Below are 17,096 nucleotides of genomic sequence, written 5' to 3' on the forward strand. Positions count from 1 at the left end.
GGCAATATCTGCAATCTTGGTAGCAGCTACCTACGGTGGCTTACATGTAAGGGCTGATGACTTAGGGCCAAAACTGAAAAGAAATGGTAGAAAATTAAACTATTGAAGCAAATGGCATAAAACAAAAGTACAAAGTATTTTATGAATGCAAATCTGTCTCCTAGTACATAACACTGTGAGAAAGTGATAAAACATTAATGTTCATGTTACACAAAGTCCTTGGTAATACCACCAAATATTCTGTATGAAATTTTGATATTTTGTTTTCTGGTTCCCGTCATTGATTTATTAACGCCTCACATCATGAAAAAGGTCAACATTAAAAAATGTGATAAATCATATAAATTATATAGACAGTTTTGTTTATATGTTATATATTTTGTTATGCTACATTACCCCAAGTCCTTGGAAAAACCACCAAGTATTCTGTTTGTATATTAACTGTGTGAACATATACTTGCACAATGATAAATCTCACATCTATTTCTACTACATTTGGCCTGAGATTCTCTCTGATAAATAATTAATGGTCATACAACAATGTAGTATTTTCTGAACCTGATGATAAAGTCTCTTTAACCTTTGTCAAGTTTACACCAAACATAAACACATTAAGTTAAATGATATTACATTCTTTACCATTGCCAGATACCACAAGTTGATAGTTTACATAAACATCTTTTCTATGAACAGGCTTAGCCTGGTGTTTACTTCTTGGCAACTTGTTGATATGAATCTATTGGTTACAACTATATAATAAATCATAAAAGATACTTGCTATGAAGCTAGTATATAACACACAAGATGCTTCATTTGCACCAAATATCATTGAAAGATGATTTTATGTTTAGGTTGTTAACTTTCGTTGCATTATTTATGACATATAACACAGATGCATAACCTTTCATTTGAACTGAGACTTCTGCGTGAAGTATGGCTGCACCTTATTAGCAAGTATTTAATCCCTTTTACTAACCAGGAAGTCATTTGACCTAATGATTCCTTGTCATATTTGCTATAAGAATATTCAACTTAAAATTTGCAATCAGGTCCTAACAATTGCTGACTTCAACTACATGATCAGTAAGTAACATTCTTACACTAATGTTAACCTGTTTATACACAGTTAATGAGCTCAAATGATCTTTGACATTCACAAAAGTTCATCCAAGCCTTCCTTACCTATGGCACAAGGTTTTTCAGCCTTAAACCTCTGTTGACGTTGTAAGACCATTGACTATAGGAGACCTATAAATTTCTTTACTATCTAAGGTGGATGGATATACTATTAATAGACTTCATCTTGTGAGTTATCATGTTAAACATTTTTTTTCAGATATTGACCTCTGCTGACCTCAGATGACCTTCGACCCCAAGAAAGACAGTATAGTTGTTTCTTGTATTCACTTAGATGGATCAACAAAGTGAATGCAATCTCCTCTAGTTTGACGTTCAAAGTTTTCAAGTTTTTCTCTTATTACATTATTTCAATTTTGATAAGTCAATCATTAAACATAAAGTATCTATTGTCTTATGGTACGTGATTATCTTGATCTTTCATTTAGAAAAGAATTGTGATCTACCACCAGTTTCATATTCAACACAGGGTTTTTATAATATAGCCAAATGCAGCTACATTAATACGGCCCACATAGCAGGTAGGGATACAATTTCATACTTACGATGGAGTAATAATGCTCGTCAGTAATAAATGATAACATATGTTTCAGTCAGCTGAAATAGACTTCCTATTATTAATTTGATTTATTTATTCTTTATCCTTCCACTTTATTCTCCAGTAATATTCAAACTTCTTCATTTGAATTCCTTTCCTCTCAAACTGTTGATGGAAAACTTTTACTGTTTCAAAGCAGACTTGCAAATGAAGGTTACACTTGGACTTTACAACTGTCCTCCAATTATTCACAGCTTCTAGAAGCAACTGATCACAAATTATGTGGACAAGCCTCTCGGGATAAAAATTCTCTTTTAACGCTTAAGAGGAGAAGATTTTAAAGCAGGTTTGTTATTGGAGAACTTGTATAGATCATCATGTTAGATTCAAGAAACGTCTACACCGACACAACAACTATCTGACCAATGAATGGAGTGTTATTGGTTTATTTTATAGATCTTGGAAAACCACAGCCCACATAAGCAAACATTGTCTAATTCTGGATGTCAACTTTCTTGGACCAACAACAGATATAGAATATGGTTCTATACTCCTTCATAATAATGGTAAAACTTAATACAACGTACTGTGAATGAGTTGAGATGCATAGAAAGCTTTGAGGATAGGCAAACATAGGCAAGTAACTCTCACTTCAAAGTGTCATTATACCATCAATAATTAAACCTTGGACCGGTAGCATATTCAACTTCTTGGTTTCTGGAAATAATTCCGTTGATTACAGGTGTGCTCGCAGAACTTACTAATGATTTAAACAACAATGTTGTATAGTTTACTAAACAATTGAGTCACTGTCTCAGTATAAGCTCACAATGAAATGCAAATACAATCATCTATTTAATACTTCTGCATTAATACTATTTATTTAATTGGCATGTTTCAAATCTGTCTAGGTAATGAATATCACGAACAACAGATAGATCCTTCCTTTCACGACTCACACCCCACCATACCGCTTTAAGACCAATGCCTGTGTCCTGAATAAGGTCACCAATTATTGAATTAACCCTCAAGGAAAGAGGGGGAAGTAATTTTAAGTGGTGAAAGAAAAACTAAAGAATCTAGCAACAGGAATGCTCTGTTATGCCTAAAGCAGGTTGGGCTGGCAGTTGGAGTATATGGGGGGAAAGCCTTCAATTATTTCACGTGTGTGCGTGTGTGTATGTCTCTACATTCAGAATACTTCCATGGTGTGCAAGAAGAAAAGCTGTAAATCTGCAGAGAGGGAGAAATATGGTGGGTGCTAAGAATACCCACATGTTTAGAGGGCAAACTAGAAACAAAATAATTACTCTCAAGAGAGGGATAATAATGGCAGGAAAATGCCAGGGAGAGAGAGATGGAAATGTGTAAGGTTTCTTCTGATGCTCGGGTAGGCATAATATAAGGGTGCTAATGATATCATATTATAAGCATCTATTGGTCGTAAATACAAATGAACTTACTGGAAATTATTCAACTATAGAAAAGAAGGCCTACAAGAAGATATTGCCATATACTAACAAACCAGAATAGGTTATTATTAAAGGTGTGATAAGTTAACATACATGTTAAAAATGTTGAACCTAAATCAATTTTAACATATCCAATAGGTCCTATATGGATGTAGACAGATTCTCACTGCTTTACATAAGACATCTTGTTTATAGTTTGGAGTTACCTTTCTCTAACATAAAGCATACCTGAACTGATACTGTTTGGTTCAATTGGTATTAATTTCACATGCAGATGTTTATTTCTTGAGAAAGAAATTTTGCTTTTTTAACCAAGCATCAACATTAGGCCTACATCACCCTCACTTTCATTGGAAAGGTGTCCAGCCTACTTGTCTAATTTGCATAAAAGTATCCAGGCTGAATGCATGATTGTTATTAATTGTTCAGGCTATTTTCTGGCTACTTATGCAGGCTATTTTGGATGGATAGTCGATAATGCACCGTTACTGTGGATAAATCTGGGTAAAACTGGAATAAAACATAACCGTGCTGAACTATGAGTAACCAGGAAGCCAGTTGTCTTTGTGGTTCCTTGCCATATAATTTGCTCAAAATTCCACATATCTGGAGTTACGTAGAGCAAGTGAGTTAAATTTGTCGAAGAATTAAATGAGAACCGGAAAAGATCATAGATGTCCATCTCTTATTTGTAGCACTCACTTGTGGGCATCAACCAATTAAATCATTGCTAACATTTTATAGTATAGTAGTTTTATTGTAAAATATTTCATTACGCAGAAAGAACAGTTTCCCTTGGTCAAATACAGACAAATAGATGTATATATAAGCATATGGACATTTTCTTTACCAATTTTGAACTAGCAAATCAGCTCTGCCACCAATCATCCCTTTAATAATTCTTATTAATTAATGAGAAATTGTTATTAATTAATGAGAGATACATGAGTTAGTTTATACACTGTGAAATATTTTCACAACTTACTGGTCAAACCCAAAGTCATCTAGTATAAATCACAGAGAATAAGGGCAAATTGTGAGAACATTTGAGATAACCTGTGAACCTCAGAGCTGAAAACTGATAAGGGACACTTGAGTGTGTTTTAAGCAGGAGTGCATAACTATTTCAAGCAGATTTAATTTCCTGGATGACTTTATATATGTAGTTGAAGATCACTTGAGATCTAATCTACATTGGGCCAGTTCACTAGACTGAATTGAAAATTGACCAAACTGAAAAACAAATTGACCAAAAGAAAATCATAGCATGGTAGAACTCACCTATAAATTGTAGCTTGAAGTTTGGAGTTAACATGTTTTACAAGGATGATATACTTTGACACATGTTGACCTCATGTGACCTTTGACCTCTACCAATTTTGGTAGGGTTCTTGCACTCACTAAGCTGGATCTACATACTAGTATGACGTTCCACAAAAATGGGCTTCTTGAGTTATCATTTTTACAAGGTTTTACAGACTTTGACTTATATGTATAATGTTGACTGAGAATGACCATTGACCTCTACCAATTTCAATAGGGTTTCTTGTATTCACTAAGCTGGATTTACATACCACATATGAAGTTCAACAAAGATGTACTTTTTGAGTTATCAAGTTTACAAAGTGTTCAGAAATGTGACCTCTGTTGACCCCAAATGACCATTGTACTTCACAGAAAACAATAGGCTTCTTGTACTCAATAAGACAAGTCCATACACCAAGTATGAAGTTAATTCACAGTGAGTTTTGAGTGTTTACAAGCAAGTGTCACAAACACACATGACATCGCTTAGATACCTTCTGCCTCTGGCAAGGAATCAAAACATAACAACAAAATCAAATTTGATTAAGTGCCAATAAGACCCAGCTGATGCAATAATGAAATAATCATAAGATTTTGAGAATCAGCATTCCCATGGCCAGCACCTGATACTGTAAACAAATATCTCAAAGTTTCTTTATTTAATTCTCTATAAAACAAAATTCGTTTGGAGCCATTCTGGTGATATCACACATCATGAACACTTAAGGTGCCTGTTGCCTTGGCATATGCATATATATATGCATATAATATAATATAATAGGAAATCCCTGTAGCTAAATAAAGCCTAGTTCACATCTGAGAAATCCCTTGCAAGGAGCATCAGGACCCTGTTTTTGCCTGAAGAGGTCATTAACCAAAACCTGGACGTGTCCACATTCGAGAAAGCAAGGTGGATCAACTACAAACGGAGAACACTTTGCAATCATGAAGAGGTCACAGTGATAATTTAAAATTCAATGCGAGTGGATTGTTCTATGTGTTCCTATGTTACTTCTGTGCCAGTTTATGCGGAAGTGTCAAAGGTCACAGAAACGGAGACCTCTTTTTGCTTTGGATCCCAGAGCATCCACAATACAATCTTGATGGTCATTGCAGGGTTAGGATCCTACCCAAAATGGGGGTAATGACTGGGGGGTCACAACTGGGGGTCACGACTGGGGTCACGACTAGGGAGGTCCCGACTGGGGGACACGTGGGGGTCCTGACTGGGGGGTCACGACCAAGGGGTCATCACTGGGGGTTTGATCCTGAGTACGCAAGCATTTATACTAGGATCTTGATCGCCCTTGAATGTGGTCACAATCATATGGCTGTTCCAGGAGAGTAACAAACCAAAAGTTTTGTTCAAACCAAAAATTTCTGTGTGCAAAGTTCACAAACTCCCCCCCCCCCCGCCCCCCCTTGCAACCATTTGAAGTTAATGTCTAATTACATGATTCCTGGCATGATTTATCAAGGGCTGAGCATGTTAATACGAATTGCAACTAATCCAACCCCTAATATTAGAAGAACAATATTGTGCATAGGATACTATTTGTCAAATTTTTCACTTTATGTTCAATTGTGTTGTAACATTATGTGCATTCTCAAAATACTTGCCAACTCTGCTCGCCAACAGTTCCGTTCTAGACAGGCTTTACTCGCAACTAATTAAAGTAATAAGGTGTTTATCTCTAAAGGAACAATACAATGCCGATTAAGTTGGAATTATAAACATCTCGCTGATAAAAGATATTCAAATGAAAACAATAAACAAGATTATCCTAAGCTTCTATGCAGCTTAGGGAAGCTAAATCTTTGGAAAGGTCAAATCAAACTGCAAACCAAATACAACTGCAAAGTAATTAGACTAGAAAAAACCCGAACAAGCTTTGTTAAAAGATCTACAAGCACAAAGGTTACTTTGATGGAAGGATTGAACACAACTCAATATATCGATCTACTCGAAATCTGGCTTTTAAAAGTTTGAAAATGTCAAAAATTTAAAGTGTCTGTTTAGTTTGGTTAATAGCTTCCATATATTCACAACATGAACTGAATGTAGGGTCTTCACTGGATGCAACTAAAAGCTTGACAAAAGTAGCATAACGCATTAGATTGTCTCTGGTGGGACCATACCTAACCATACATTTGTCACACACTGATGGGTCCATACTCCAACATACAAGCAGACATAACCCACTAGATTGTCTCTGGTGGGACCATACCTAACCATACATTTGTCACACACTGATGGTCCATACTCCAACATACAGGCAGACATAACCCACTAGATTGTCTCTGGTGGGACCATACCTAACCATACATTTGTCACACACTGATGGGTCCATACTCCAATATACAGGCAGACATAACCCACTAGATTGTCTCTGGTGGGACCATACCTAACCATACAGTTGTCACACACTGTTGGGTCCATACTCCAACATACAAGCAGACATAACCCACTAGATTGTCTCGGGTGGGACCATACCTAACCATACATTTGTCACACACTGATGGGTCCATACTCCAACATACAAGCAGACATAACGCACTAGATTGTCTCTGTTGGGACCATACCTAACCATACATTTGTCACACACTGATGGGTCCATACTCCAACATACAGGCAGACATAACCCACTAGATTGTCTCTGGTGGGACCATACCTAACCATACAGTTGTCACACACTGTTGAGTCCATACTCCAACATACAAGCAGACATAACCCACTAGATTGTCTCGGGTGGGACCATACCTAACCATACATTTGTCACACACTGATGGGTCCATACTCCAACATACAAGCAGACATAACGCACTAGATTGTCTCTGTTGGGACCATACCTAACCATACATTTGTCACACATTGATGGGTCCATACTCCAACATACAAGCAGACATAACAGAGCCAGCTCACAGATTTTAAGGAGGGTGTGTGTCCCTGGTGTCACTGAAATTTTAGACCCCTAAGTGGTGCATTCTGAGGCACATTTAGGCTATTAATTAGGTCTACACAAAGATGGTACTAATAAGCCTGGTAACTACTTTTAATGTTTTGTGTGGGGTTCATTAAGGTAAGAGCCTGCACAGGATTTATACTAGAAACTTTCATTCCCCCCAAAATTACACTGGTCATGTATGATAAACTTAAACACAAACTTCAAAGTACTGCAAGGGAAGTAATAAAACGTGTAAAGCTTGAGTGACATAATCCTTTGTTATTGAACACAATGGTTTGGAACTGTAACAAGGAGTGAACAAAATTTGAAATTAGTTTTATTAAGGGATATTCAATTATGAGTGAATGTACAAAGGTCAGTGAGAATATCACAACGTTACAATCCAATGGAAATTGCTTCTATCATAAGGATCCTTAATTGGTGAATAATGAATGGTTACCTTCACTTTGACAAGAGCATGGTCACCAATTTTTGTTAATCATTCTCCCTCTTAAATGAACACAAGACTTAAATTCTTGATGTGAAATATAACACAGTATATGTTGTGAATGTATTAAGAAAGTGAAACTATAATTAGCTGTATTAATGAACTGCTTGACAATGAAGTTTAAACTATAAAATTCACCACTATTTAACACAAAATCATCCTTGCAAAGAACAAAAGGCAAAACCATTAGGCAGTGTAAGGTCAACAAGTGATTAGCAGATAAGTGTCATCCAGGGTTACCAGTTAAAGCTAAAATAATGACTCATACGGTCTGGATATGTAAACCGCTGGTTGGTATAGCTGAGATTAAAACTCATCAATTCTTTTCATGAAAGAGTGCACAAACTTTACTGCCAGTCAATTTAAACTACTTGTGCAATCTGCTACTTGTCAACAAACATCAACTCATAGCCTATGTCAACCTTAATAGCTCAGTTGTCTCTACGTCCAGTCTAATCTGCATATTAGCTACTAAGATACATAATGAACTTGTTAACTTCAACAAAGGAGCAACTACTTATCTACTTGCCAACAGGGTTTCTGCACTTTTCTTGACAAATTTCATGACTTGATCTTTTCACTCTTTGCCATGACTTTTTCCAGGCCTGGAAATTGATTGTCATTTTTCCATGAATCTTCCAGCTTTTCCATGACTGTGGGAACCCTGGTTCAAATAGCAGCTTTCTGCTTTAATTATCTGCTTATTACACTTCTTTTGAGTATTGCCTGCCACCAAAATACTCTGTTAAAGCCAGACATTATTGAGTTTAGTGATAATACTCTGCACACTATAAGACTGAAACTGGTTACCAGAATATATGAATAGGTATTCAGGAGAATTGCCTCTTTCAGTAAATAAATTTGCAAGATATCCTCCCATCACACTGGCATGATGTTATTAATTTTCTTACTTCTTCTAATTTAATATCATTTCTTTTTCACCTCATTATCACTGCTCCGACCCGTAAATGGACTGACGGTGGGCCAAGTTGGATTAAGCTAATGAATTCAGTGTTGATATAAAACACTTATATTAACTAGTACTGTAAACTTTTAATATGGAGTATTAGTTTTACCAGTTAACAAAATAAACATGTCTTTAATCTCCCTGATAAAAGCAACCAACAATGTGTGTTTTTACTTGGACTGGACTTTCCCAGTCAACTGAAGTTGACTTTGTCACTAGCTCTCCCTAGCTGTGAGAGACATTGTACCTGACAAGTAAATCCCCCATTAAGTGCTCAACTGACAGACATGAGAGGACAAAGCCATGAATCAGAGCCAAGCAGGAGAGGACGGAATGTTCAACTCAAGCATCCGTTACCATGGAAACATGCATCATCAGTTTCAGATCATCAAGAAAAAAACATATCTTTACAAGATATTTAAAGAATTTATGAGATGGTGACTCAAAGGGATTTCTTAGGGGGCCTAGAGGTTAATGCAAACCAGATATGAAAGTGTGAGGACATAGGAAGACAAAAGGTCATAATTGTCTTGTTTATTATGGTTTGAAGCACCAAGAAGAAGAAACTAAACCAAGAGAAAGGGGCAGATCACTCTGAGATTTTTGCAATTTTTACCCAGTTATTATGGAAAACCATCTAAATCTCAATAAAATTGCATAATTATTTTAGTGAAAGCTAGCCCAAGAAAAAACACTGACCGAGTTTGACCAAAATATGAGAAAAAATGGCAACTTCCAAGCAAAAATTTTCAGATATTTTCAATTGTAGGTCTTACTAAATTCAGGGCTTAATTGTGGCTTCTTGAACCACACTAACAACACACAAACAACCATCACATGAATACATGACGTATTTCAAGGATAGAAACTTGCAAAGTCACATGAGTACTGCTAACTTTTGCAGGGCCAGCAAAAACTCAAAAATTACTTCCTATTTTTGTTCACAGAGGAGGCCTTAGATGTAATAAAATACACCGATGTTATATTCATTACATTAGATCTTATGATTCATGTAGCAAACTACCCTGTCATTGCATATTGAGAATGAAAGTCGAAAACTTTCTGCAATCAAAGACAAGACTGTAGGCCTACATGGTTTGGCTTTTTCAGAAGGCCCTATTATGGACACATGCATAAAAGCAATGGACTTAAAACAACCAGTGCTATTCTATGTTTCAGTGCCACTCTATTCAAACTGAGTACTAGTCTCTTTAATCTTTGTGACTAGTATTTTAGCATTTCCCTAGCAACCTGGAAGTAAAGCAACATACTACTGCTTTCATATTGTTTTGATCATATTGTAGTATCATATATACATTTTGCTTTTCACTCACAATGTGATCAAAGTAAAAAAAGCAACATCCAATAAATAATATCTACTAAATATTTTGGCAATTATATTAACTTTTGACAAACTAAGATGCACTGATTTGTCATGATCAATGTTGGTGACAACAGCCCAAAAAAAAAAAAATGTTTTTCAAGATGTCATATATACTCTTTTCTACCAATAACTGAAAGAAAATTTAGAGATATACATGCGATTTTACGGTGCCCCCCATACAGGAATAGCTGGTAGGTTTATAACATGACAGCGTTTGAACCCAGTGATGGAGTACTACTTTAACGATGAAATGTCAGCAGTTGAAAGAAAAAGGGAAAAAGACTCACAAGGAGAACTAAAGCATAGACTGTAATTTGAGGATGTGACCTAGGAGTACAATTATTGCTAGGATCATCAATAAGATAAATACACTCCTCAAACATCAGCCTCCATTTATGTCAAAAACTGACCCCTTGGTGCTTCTCAAATGTCTGAATTTCCATATTTTGTTGTCCTCCTGGGGTGTATCATAGTGTCATAAATACCTGTAACATCTCTGTGGGTGTCACCAGGCCATAACTATGTCACTACTACAAATTCAACTCTTTGATGACTGTATTATTATATTGTTGGGTGCAAAAGGAAAGTAAAACATTGAAACTAAAAGGAATAAGTATTAACTTAGAAACAAGTTTAATAGTTTCTTATAGCAAGTCACCATCTTTAATTCTCTTGCCTAGGAGGTTAAAATGTACTGTTATTTTGTACTTTCAGAGTTTAAGTGTGTGACTTGGGTTAACATATCGCAAAATTTCACTGAAGATAAATGAATTATGCAGATGTGTGAAAACAGTAACCTTTCGAAGAGTAATATGGGTCACTTAAACTTTTAATGACAGTCCACACAATACCTCCTGAAGCAACACCATTTTAACTAACATGATGTCTCACAATCTGGAACAGTACCATTACAATCAACAAAGTCCTGCCTCACTTTCTGGAACAGTACAATTACCACTATCTTCTGGAAAAGTACTATTTATCTACCATGGTTCTGCCCTATTCTAACTTTCTATACATTGACCTGTTTATTTTATTCAACTAAAACATCAAACTAGGGAACAAGATCTAACCATCCACAATCACCAAATATTCCCTAAAATTCCAGGCTAAACAAAATTATTTTTGAAAAAAATAGTGCAAAAGAGTCCTTCCACACTGTCATGTACTGTGAGTCCAAATACTAGCTCTGACTATCTTTTGGCAATTCTCCAAAGCTGGTTAACCCCAGCTATATTGACAACCATCTTCATCTACTATATCCCTGTCGAAAGTACTGATGAATCAAATTATAGATACAAAGATGTAGATTGGGAAAGTTTTACAGCACTCTGTCTAACTTAATAAATACTCTCTTTGAAGCCTCTACAAAGCTGCAAGATTGTCGCAGCCAGCTTTCATTTGATCAATTTTTATCTTTAAACCACTCTCTCTCTCGCACCTCTACTTCCTTTCAACGAATGGGAATGTACTGACCTTTTTATGCGACTTAAATACATTGCATTTGAAGATGTTGGTTTGCCCATCTCTTGCGATGTAGCTGAATATCTTGAGGTCCTGAGAATCGTGTGAAACGTAGAAAACTCTGAAGGGGAAAGAAAGAAAAAAACAGATCTGCTGATTGTATCCAAAAGAGTACAACAAATATAATATTGCTAATAGTATACGTAGGCAGTATAATGTGAACTAAAACTCCAAACATCAACTTTTTATTAATCATATTTCCTTTGCAAGTATTTCACTATTTTTTTTTTTTCTTGATTGAGAAATCTTGAAGTAGAAAGCAATTTGAGTATTGTCATATAATCATTCTTTTGACTGGTTATTTCAACCCCCTACCCTTCTACATACAATGAAAAATATTACAAAATACTTTTTAAATTGAAATACAATGAAATTTTTCTGATAGCTAAAAACACAATTATTTTCTCCTTACAATAATTCTCTTACAACAGCCTTTGCTTTTACTGATATCTTTCTCCCTGCTTGGCCCCTGACTCAGCCCGCCCTCCCCCCCCCCCCCCATGTATGGACCTGTCATTATCATATTGTGCATTTGACAACACACTGATTTTCCATAGCTTCTGCATAATTGGAAGCAATACTTTCCTTAATGCCTCATTAAATCACCACCGCCAGCTCCTTAGGTAAAGACTAGATATAGTAAACAAACCAAAGTCAAGCCTGCTAGTGACATCCAGCTGTCAAAATTACCATCAAATTGTCGAAAGTCATAATGTCAAAACAGGTAAAACCACATGCAGTGAATTGGTGTCTTCATTTAACTAAGCCAGTTCACACAAATATTTGAAATTGGACAAAGCTTCCCCAAAAGTCTGTGTCCTAATTTTGTGTCAATTTGTGGCATATTGGCCAAGCCAATGCTCACCTTACTTCATCATAACATATTACTGGTGATTGGATTGCAAATTGAGTGTTGTGTCCACATTTCGTATAATTTGTTTTCAAATTAAAAGTTATCCAGATAAGAATTCAAATACGATGTGTAAGCACTTTGAAACTACGTGAATTATCAGGAGAGCAGAAATGATGCATGGTATACACATAGAGCAAAAAGAAAACGATTGTCACTTTTATTTCTGCACATGATTTATAGGACAGTTAGTTTAATACTTATCTCCCAGACTGTAGTTCTGGGAAGTCTGGACTTCATAAAAAAAGCTGACACCAAACATTCAACTTGGATAATAGCTGGAATTGGTGCATTTTTTAACAATTTAGCTGGTTTATGATAGTATACATTTTAACTTGCTTAGCTGCAGTTTACTCTAGTATTGCAAGAAACACAGGTTAGGGATCATATATGCACAACATGTACTGTCAGCTATTTCATATCATTGTTATAATAGTCAAATACACAAAATACAGTTCTTCCTTCATAGGAAGAAAATGCTGTATCATTTCATTACTTCCAATAAGAGCATAACATAAAATGGAGTACAATGTTAGTGATTATAGGATCTTTTTCAGTTGCCCCCTCCCCCGGTTCCCATCACTAGTAGTATCATGGTATTTTTTATACCTGTAGATGGCGTGCTTCATCAACTGATACCGGTCCTCATTCCAGTTGTAATCCTAGTGAAAGAAGAAAATGTTAAAAACCTTTATTTGCAATTTGCAATAAACTAAAGAAATTTTGGCAATAAATATTGGTATTTAGCAATATCCACAATGTCACATGTGTAATTTTGGCCAATCAGCATGCTGTCCCTATAAGATCCAATGAATCAATTACTTACCATGTGCTGGCATCAGTTACCATGGTAGTATTATGTTCACCTAGAGTAACTTATGTTAATTATGTAAATTAATTATGTAATTTATTTATGTAATTTATTTATGTAAATTAATTATGTAAATTAATTATGAAAATTAATTATGTAACTTACCTAGAGTAAGTGGGTTTTTAACCTGAATCTTGGCAAGCAATCACCTATTCACTGCCACACATCCATCTAAAAACTATAGTTGTCTTAGCTGAGTAATGCCTGCTGTTTAATGGATCAGAACTAGCTATACATGCAGCCTTCTATTCCATTTAGCATGCTTACTGTAATCAGTATACAGAGGAAGATTTTAATCTTTGACTGGCTTTAACATGTACTGTTTATTGTTGCCGTGTTCAACCCATCATGACTTATATTATAGAACTTCACACTCTCGTGAGGCTAGTATGCCATTTAGTTTTACACAAGACTTTATGACTAATATGCAACTATACAAAATTGTAACTTGCAACTTCTCTAAACTAGAGACACTTGTATTCATGATTATAAGCAATAAGCTGATTTTACAGTGACTGACTGCTTCCAGTTAAATCATCCTTTCAGAAGTCACCCATTACAAAACCTGTAACAGAAAATCATCAGCGACCAGACTAACTAGTGAATACGGATTTCACGGAACGAAAGACATTGATAATACTGAACTAAATGAAAAGGAGTGCAAAGCTTTGTGACATTATCCAATCTGACAAAACCGCTATACAATAAAAGGATTTCCTTTCTACTGAACGGAGCTTTGTTAGCGAAAGATGTAAAACAAATGCTGGAAAACAAAGACTTTCAGGTCAACCTAGTTTCTTCCGATTAAACTAGCCAAGTTGAGGTGTTAGTGTGTCTGTCTGTTCATTAACATGTTCATATAGTTTGGAAGAGATGGTACAGTCTCAGACTAATAATAATATTCCGTATTGAAGTAACAAGTAGTTACTTTAAGAACAAAGAACTTTCAGTTACTGCTAGATGACTTTTCCATGATCTCTGAGTTCGCATTGGCTGCTGTATTATTATATCACACTGTGGCTGCCATATTGGAAAGTGGAAATTATAAACCCATTAATCGAATGCCATTTCAAACAGCTCTGCATCCTTTAAGCAAAGCAACTAAGGTTGCTCTAATATTAATTAACAAAACATCAATATTTTTAACCAAAGATCTATTAACCAAGTATGGAATTAAAAATTATAATTACAGATAGTGTGGTTAATTCAAACCTCTTCAGGATTATTAATTCTGGAACAATGTAGTATAATTGGCACAGAACATGAATCCCGGGGCAAATAGGAAGGTTGATGATTGGGACATATTTCAATTCTGCCAAGTTTGCGTACTTAGAAGAACAACTATTGATGCAGGGTTACTGCTATTCATACACTCAAACAGAAGACTTTGTACCTGTACTTGTAACATATACCCTTAACTAGCAGTCTAACACACAAGAGACTCTGTACCTATAAACAGGTACTCTGTCACTGTATTTATACTCTGTACTAACACACAGGAGACTTCTTTATTGATCATGTTATGGTCACATCTAGCTAGCTATGCCAGGCCACCAAACTATCAACATGACCTACAGGGTTCAGTTAGTCCTGTACAGTACAGTACTACACTACACAACAAACCTAGATGCTAAATACATTGAGGAGGTTAACTAGTTAATCTAGCTTCATGTTGTGACAACAATCCCAGGCACACTTCTCCCTCTTATCACAGCAGTATCAAGTTAAAAGGTTAATACCAAACCAACATTCAACCTTAACATAATCTCATCAATTTTTAATTCTCGGTTTGAATGCCCGCTGCTCATATTATGCCTTCTAGCATATCATACGGCAAAGGAAATCACAGCTTACCAGACCCTTTGGGCATAATACAGCCATAGAATTGACTTTCTGCTTATATCTACTTTACTATGTAAACCCATATTGACTTCCACACGAATCCATTTTGTAAATCATTTCACATGTCGGCTGCACTTTTCTACTTCTAGAACAGACTTTTGCCTTAAGCACTGGCAAAGAAAATTCTACCTTTATTTTCTTTCCGAAAATCTGCGAGCCTGTTATTAAAAAAGTTTCATTGCAGGTAACAGCTGCAGTATTAACATAATCTGCAACAAGGACAATTTTGAAATAAATGAGACAAAAAAAATTGCCAGGTTACAGAACAGAATATCTGTGGAAGAAAGCATTCTTGGTACTTAAAGCTATCAGCATGCCATTCATGATACTTAAAAGAAAAGTCCAGGTCAAAATTTCTCTGTTTGATATGTTACAGAGGAACATAATCTAAGCATTCTGGTGAAATTTGCATTCAATTCCTATATACCGTTTTTGAGATATTGACCGTTGAAGTTATCTGATATTCTACTAAAAGTAAACTTGAAACAAACAGGTGTGATGTCATAGTTGCACACTGACAAATAATGTTTGTGTTTCTTTATTTTTCAGTCTATTGATTTGACCTTGCATTGGATAGGGTTACTAGTTTGTCTAAAGGAGATGTGAAGTTTATAAAATACCCATACCTATGGTACATTCACATTTTGGATGCATCCAATTGTGGAGTATATAATTAGACGTCAATTTTAAAGGAAAACAAATCATTACTTATCGGTGTGCAACAGTGACGTTACACATGTTTGCTCCGTTTTCACTTTTGGTACGAAAGGGTGGCAACTTCAACTGCCAATATCTCAAAAACGTTAAATAGGATTTGAATGCAAATTTCACCAGAATGCTTAGATTATGTTCCTCTTTAACATATCAAAAAGAATGTTGGACCTGGACTATAATCTTTAAGCTATTTGACAACTGAAGATACTGTACTGATGGAGTATGATATAAGAAGAGTAGATGGGGTGATGGTGTCATGACAGGACTGGGCAAGGAGTGCACAATATGAAGCAGAGGTGTAAAAAACAACACTTGTAAACAAGTTTTAATTTCGGAAGTATCTGTTCATTATGACGAACAAACCATAACACTGTAAAAGGGATGGGAGGCTTTCCATGATGCAGGCATGGGGGTGCTATTGTAAATGTTGTCAGGAATTTCTTGAGATTAAAGAGCAAGGGTGCCATATTTGTCAGTAGCACTGTGGGCATGGCAACACATTAATGTTAGCTACTTCAGAGTGTGAATGTAGCAATGAGACATGTAAGAGAGGAGTGAAATAACTCTGGAAATATATCCAGACATATTAGAATTGTGGGAGAGAATCAGGATTGATTGAATTTCCTCAAATATGTTAGTTAGCTAAATATTGTATTGAAAAGTACAGTACAGGAGCTTCTGCACATAGTATGATATGTATACATTAAAGTATACAGTTATACATGGCTTTACATATTGGTTCAGGGACCAGAAAATTCACGTCCAGATAACAGAGGTATTTATTGTACTTGCAATGTATCCAAGAACTGGTAACAGTGTGATAAAAGAATGGCATATTACTGTAGACAATATGTGAGGGTTGCACTGTTTGATATGTCACTCCTAATTATTGTACTCATGGTTATAATACCTTGCAAGA

General features: G+C 35.6%; 1 protein-coding gene across 1 annotated transcript in view; it reads right to left on the reverse strand.

Annotated features, from left to right (window-relative positions):
* Positions 1 to 17,096, reverse strand: part of LOC139963502 (uncharacterized) — a 74,448-nt gene that overhangs the window by 13,825 nt on the left and 43,527 nt on the right. Inside the window, exons 6-7 of the mRNA XM_071964324.1 lie at positions 13,300 to 13,352; positions 11,733 to 11,841 (exon numbers count right to left, since the gene is read on the reverse strand). Coding sequence (XP_071820425.1) covers positions 11,733 to 11,841; positions 13,300 to 13,352 — 162 coding nt within the window. The remainder of the gene's footprint in view (positions 1 to 11,732; positions 11,842 to 13,299; positions 13,353 to 17,096) is intronic.

This window comes from Apostichopus japonicus, chromosome 22, assembly GCF_037975245.1.
Source record: "Apostichopus japonicus isolate 1M-3 chromosome 22, ASM3797524v1, whole genome shotgun sequence".
NCBI classification, from domain to species: domain Eukaryota; kingdom Metazoa; phylum Echinodermata; class Holothuroidea; order Aspidochirotida; family Stichopodidae; genus Apostichopus; species Apostichopus japonicus.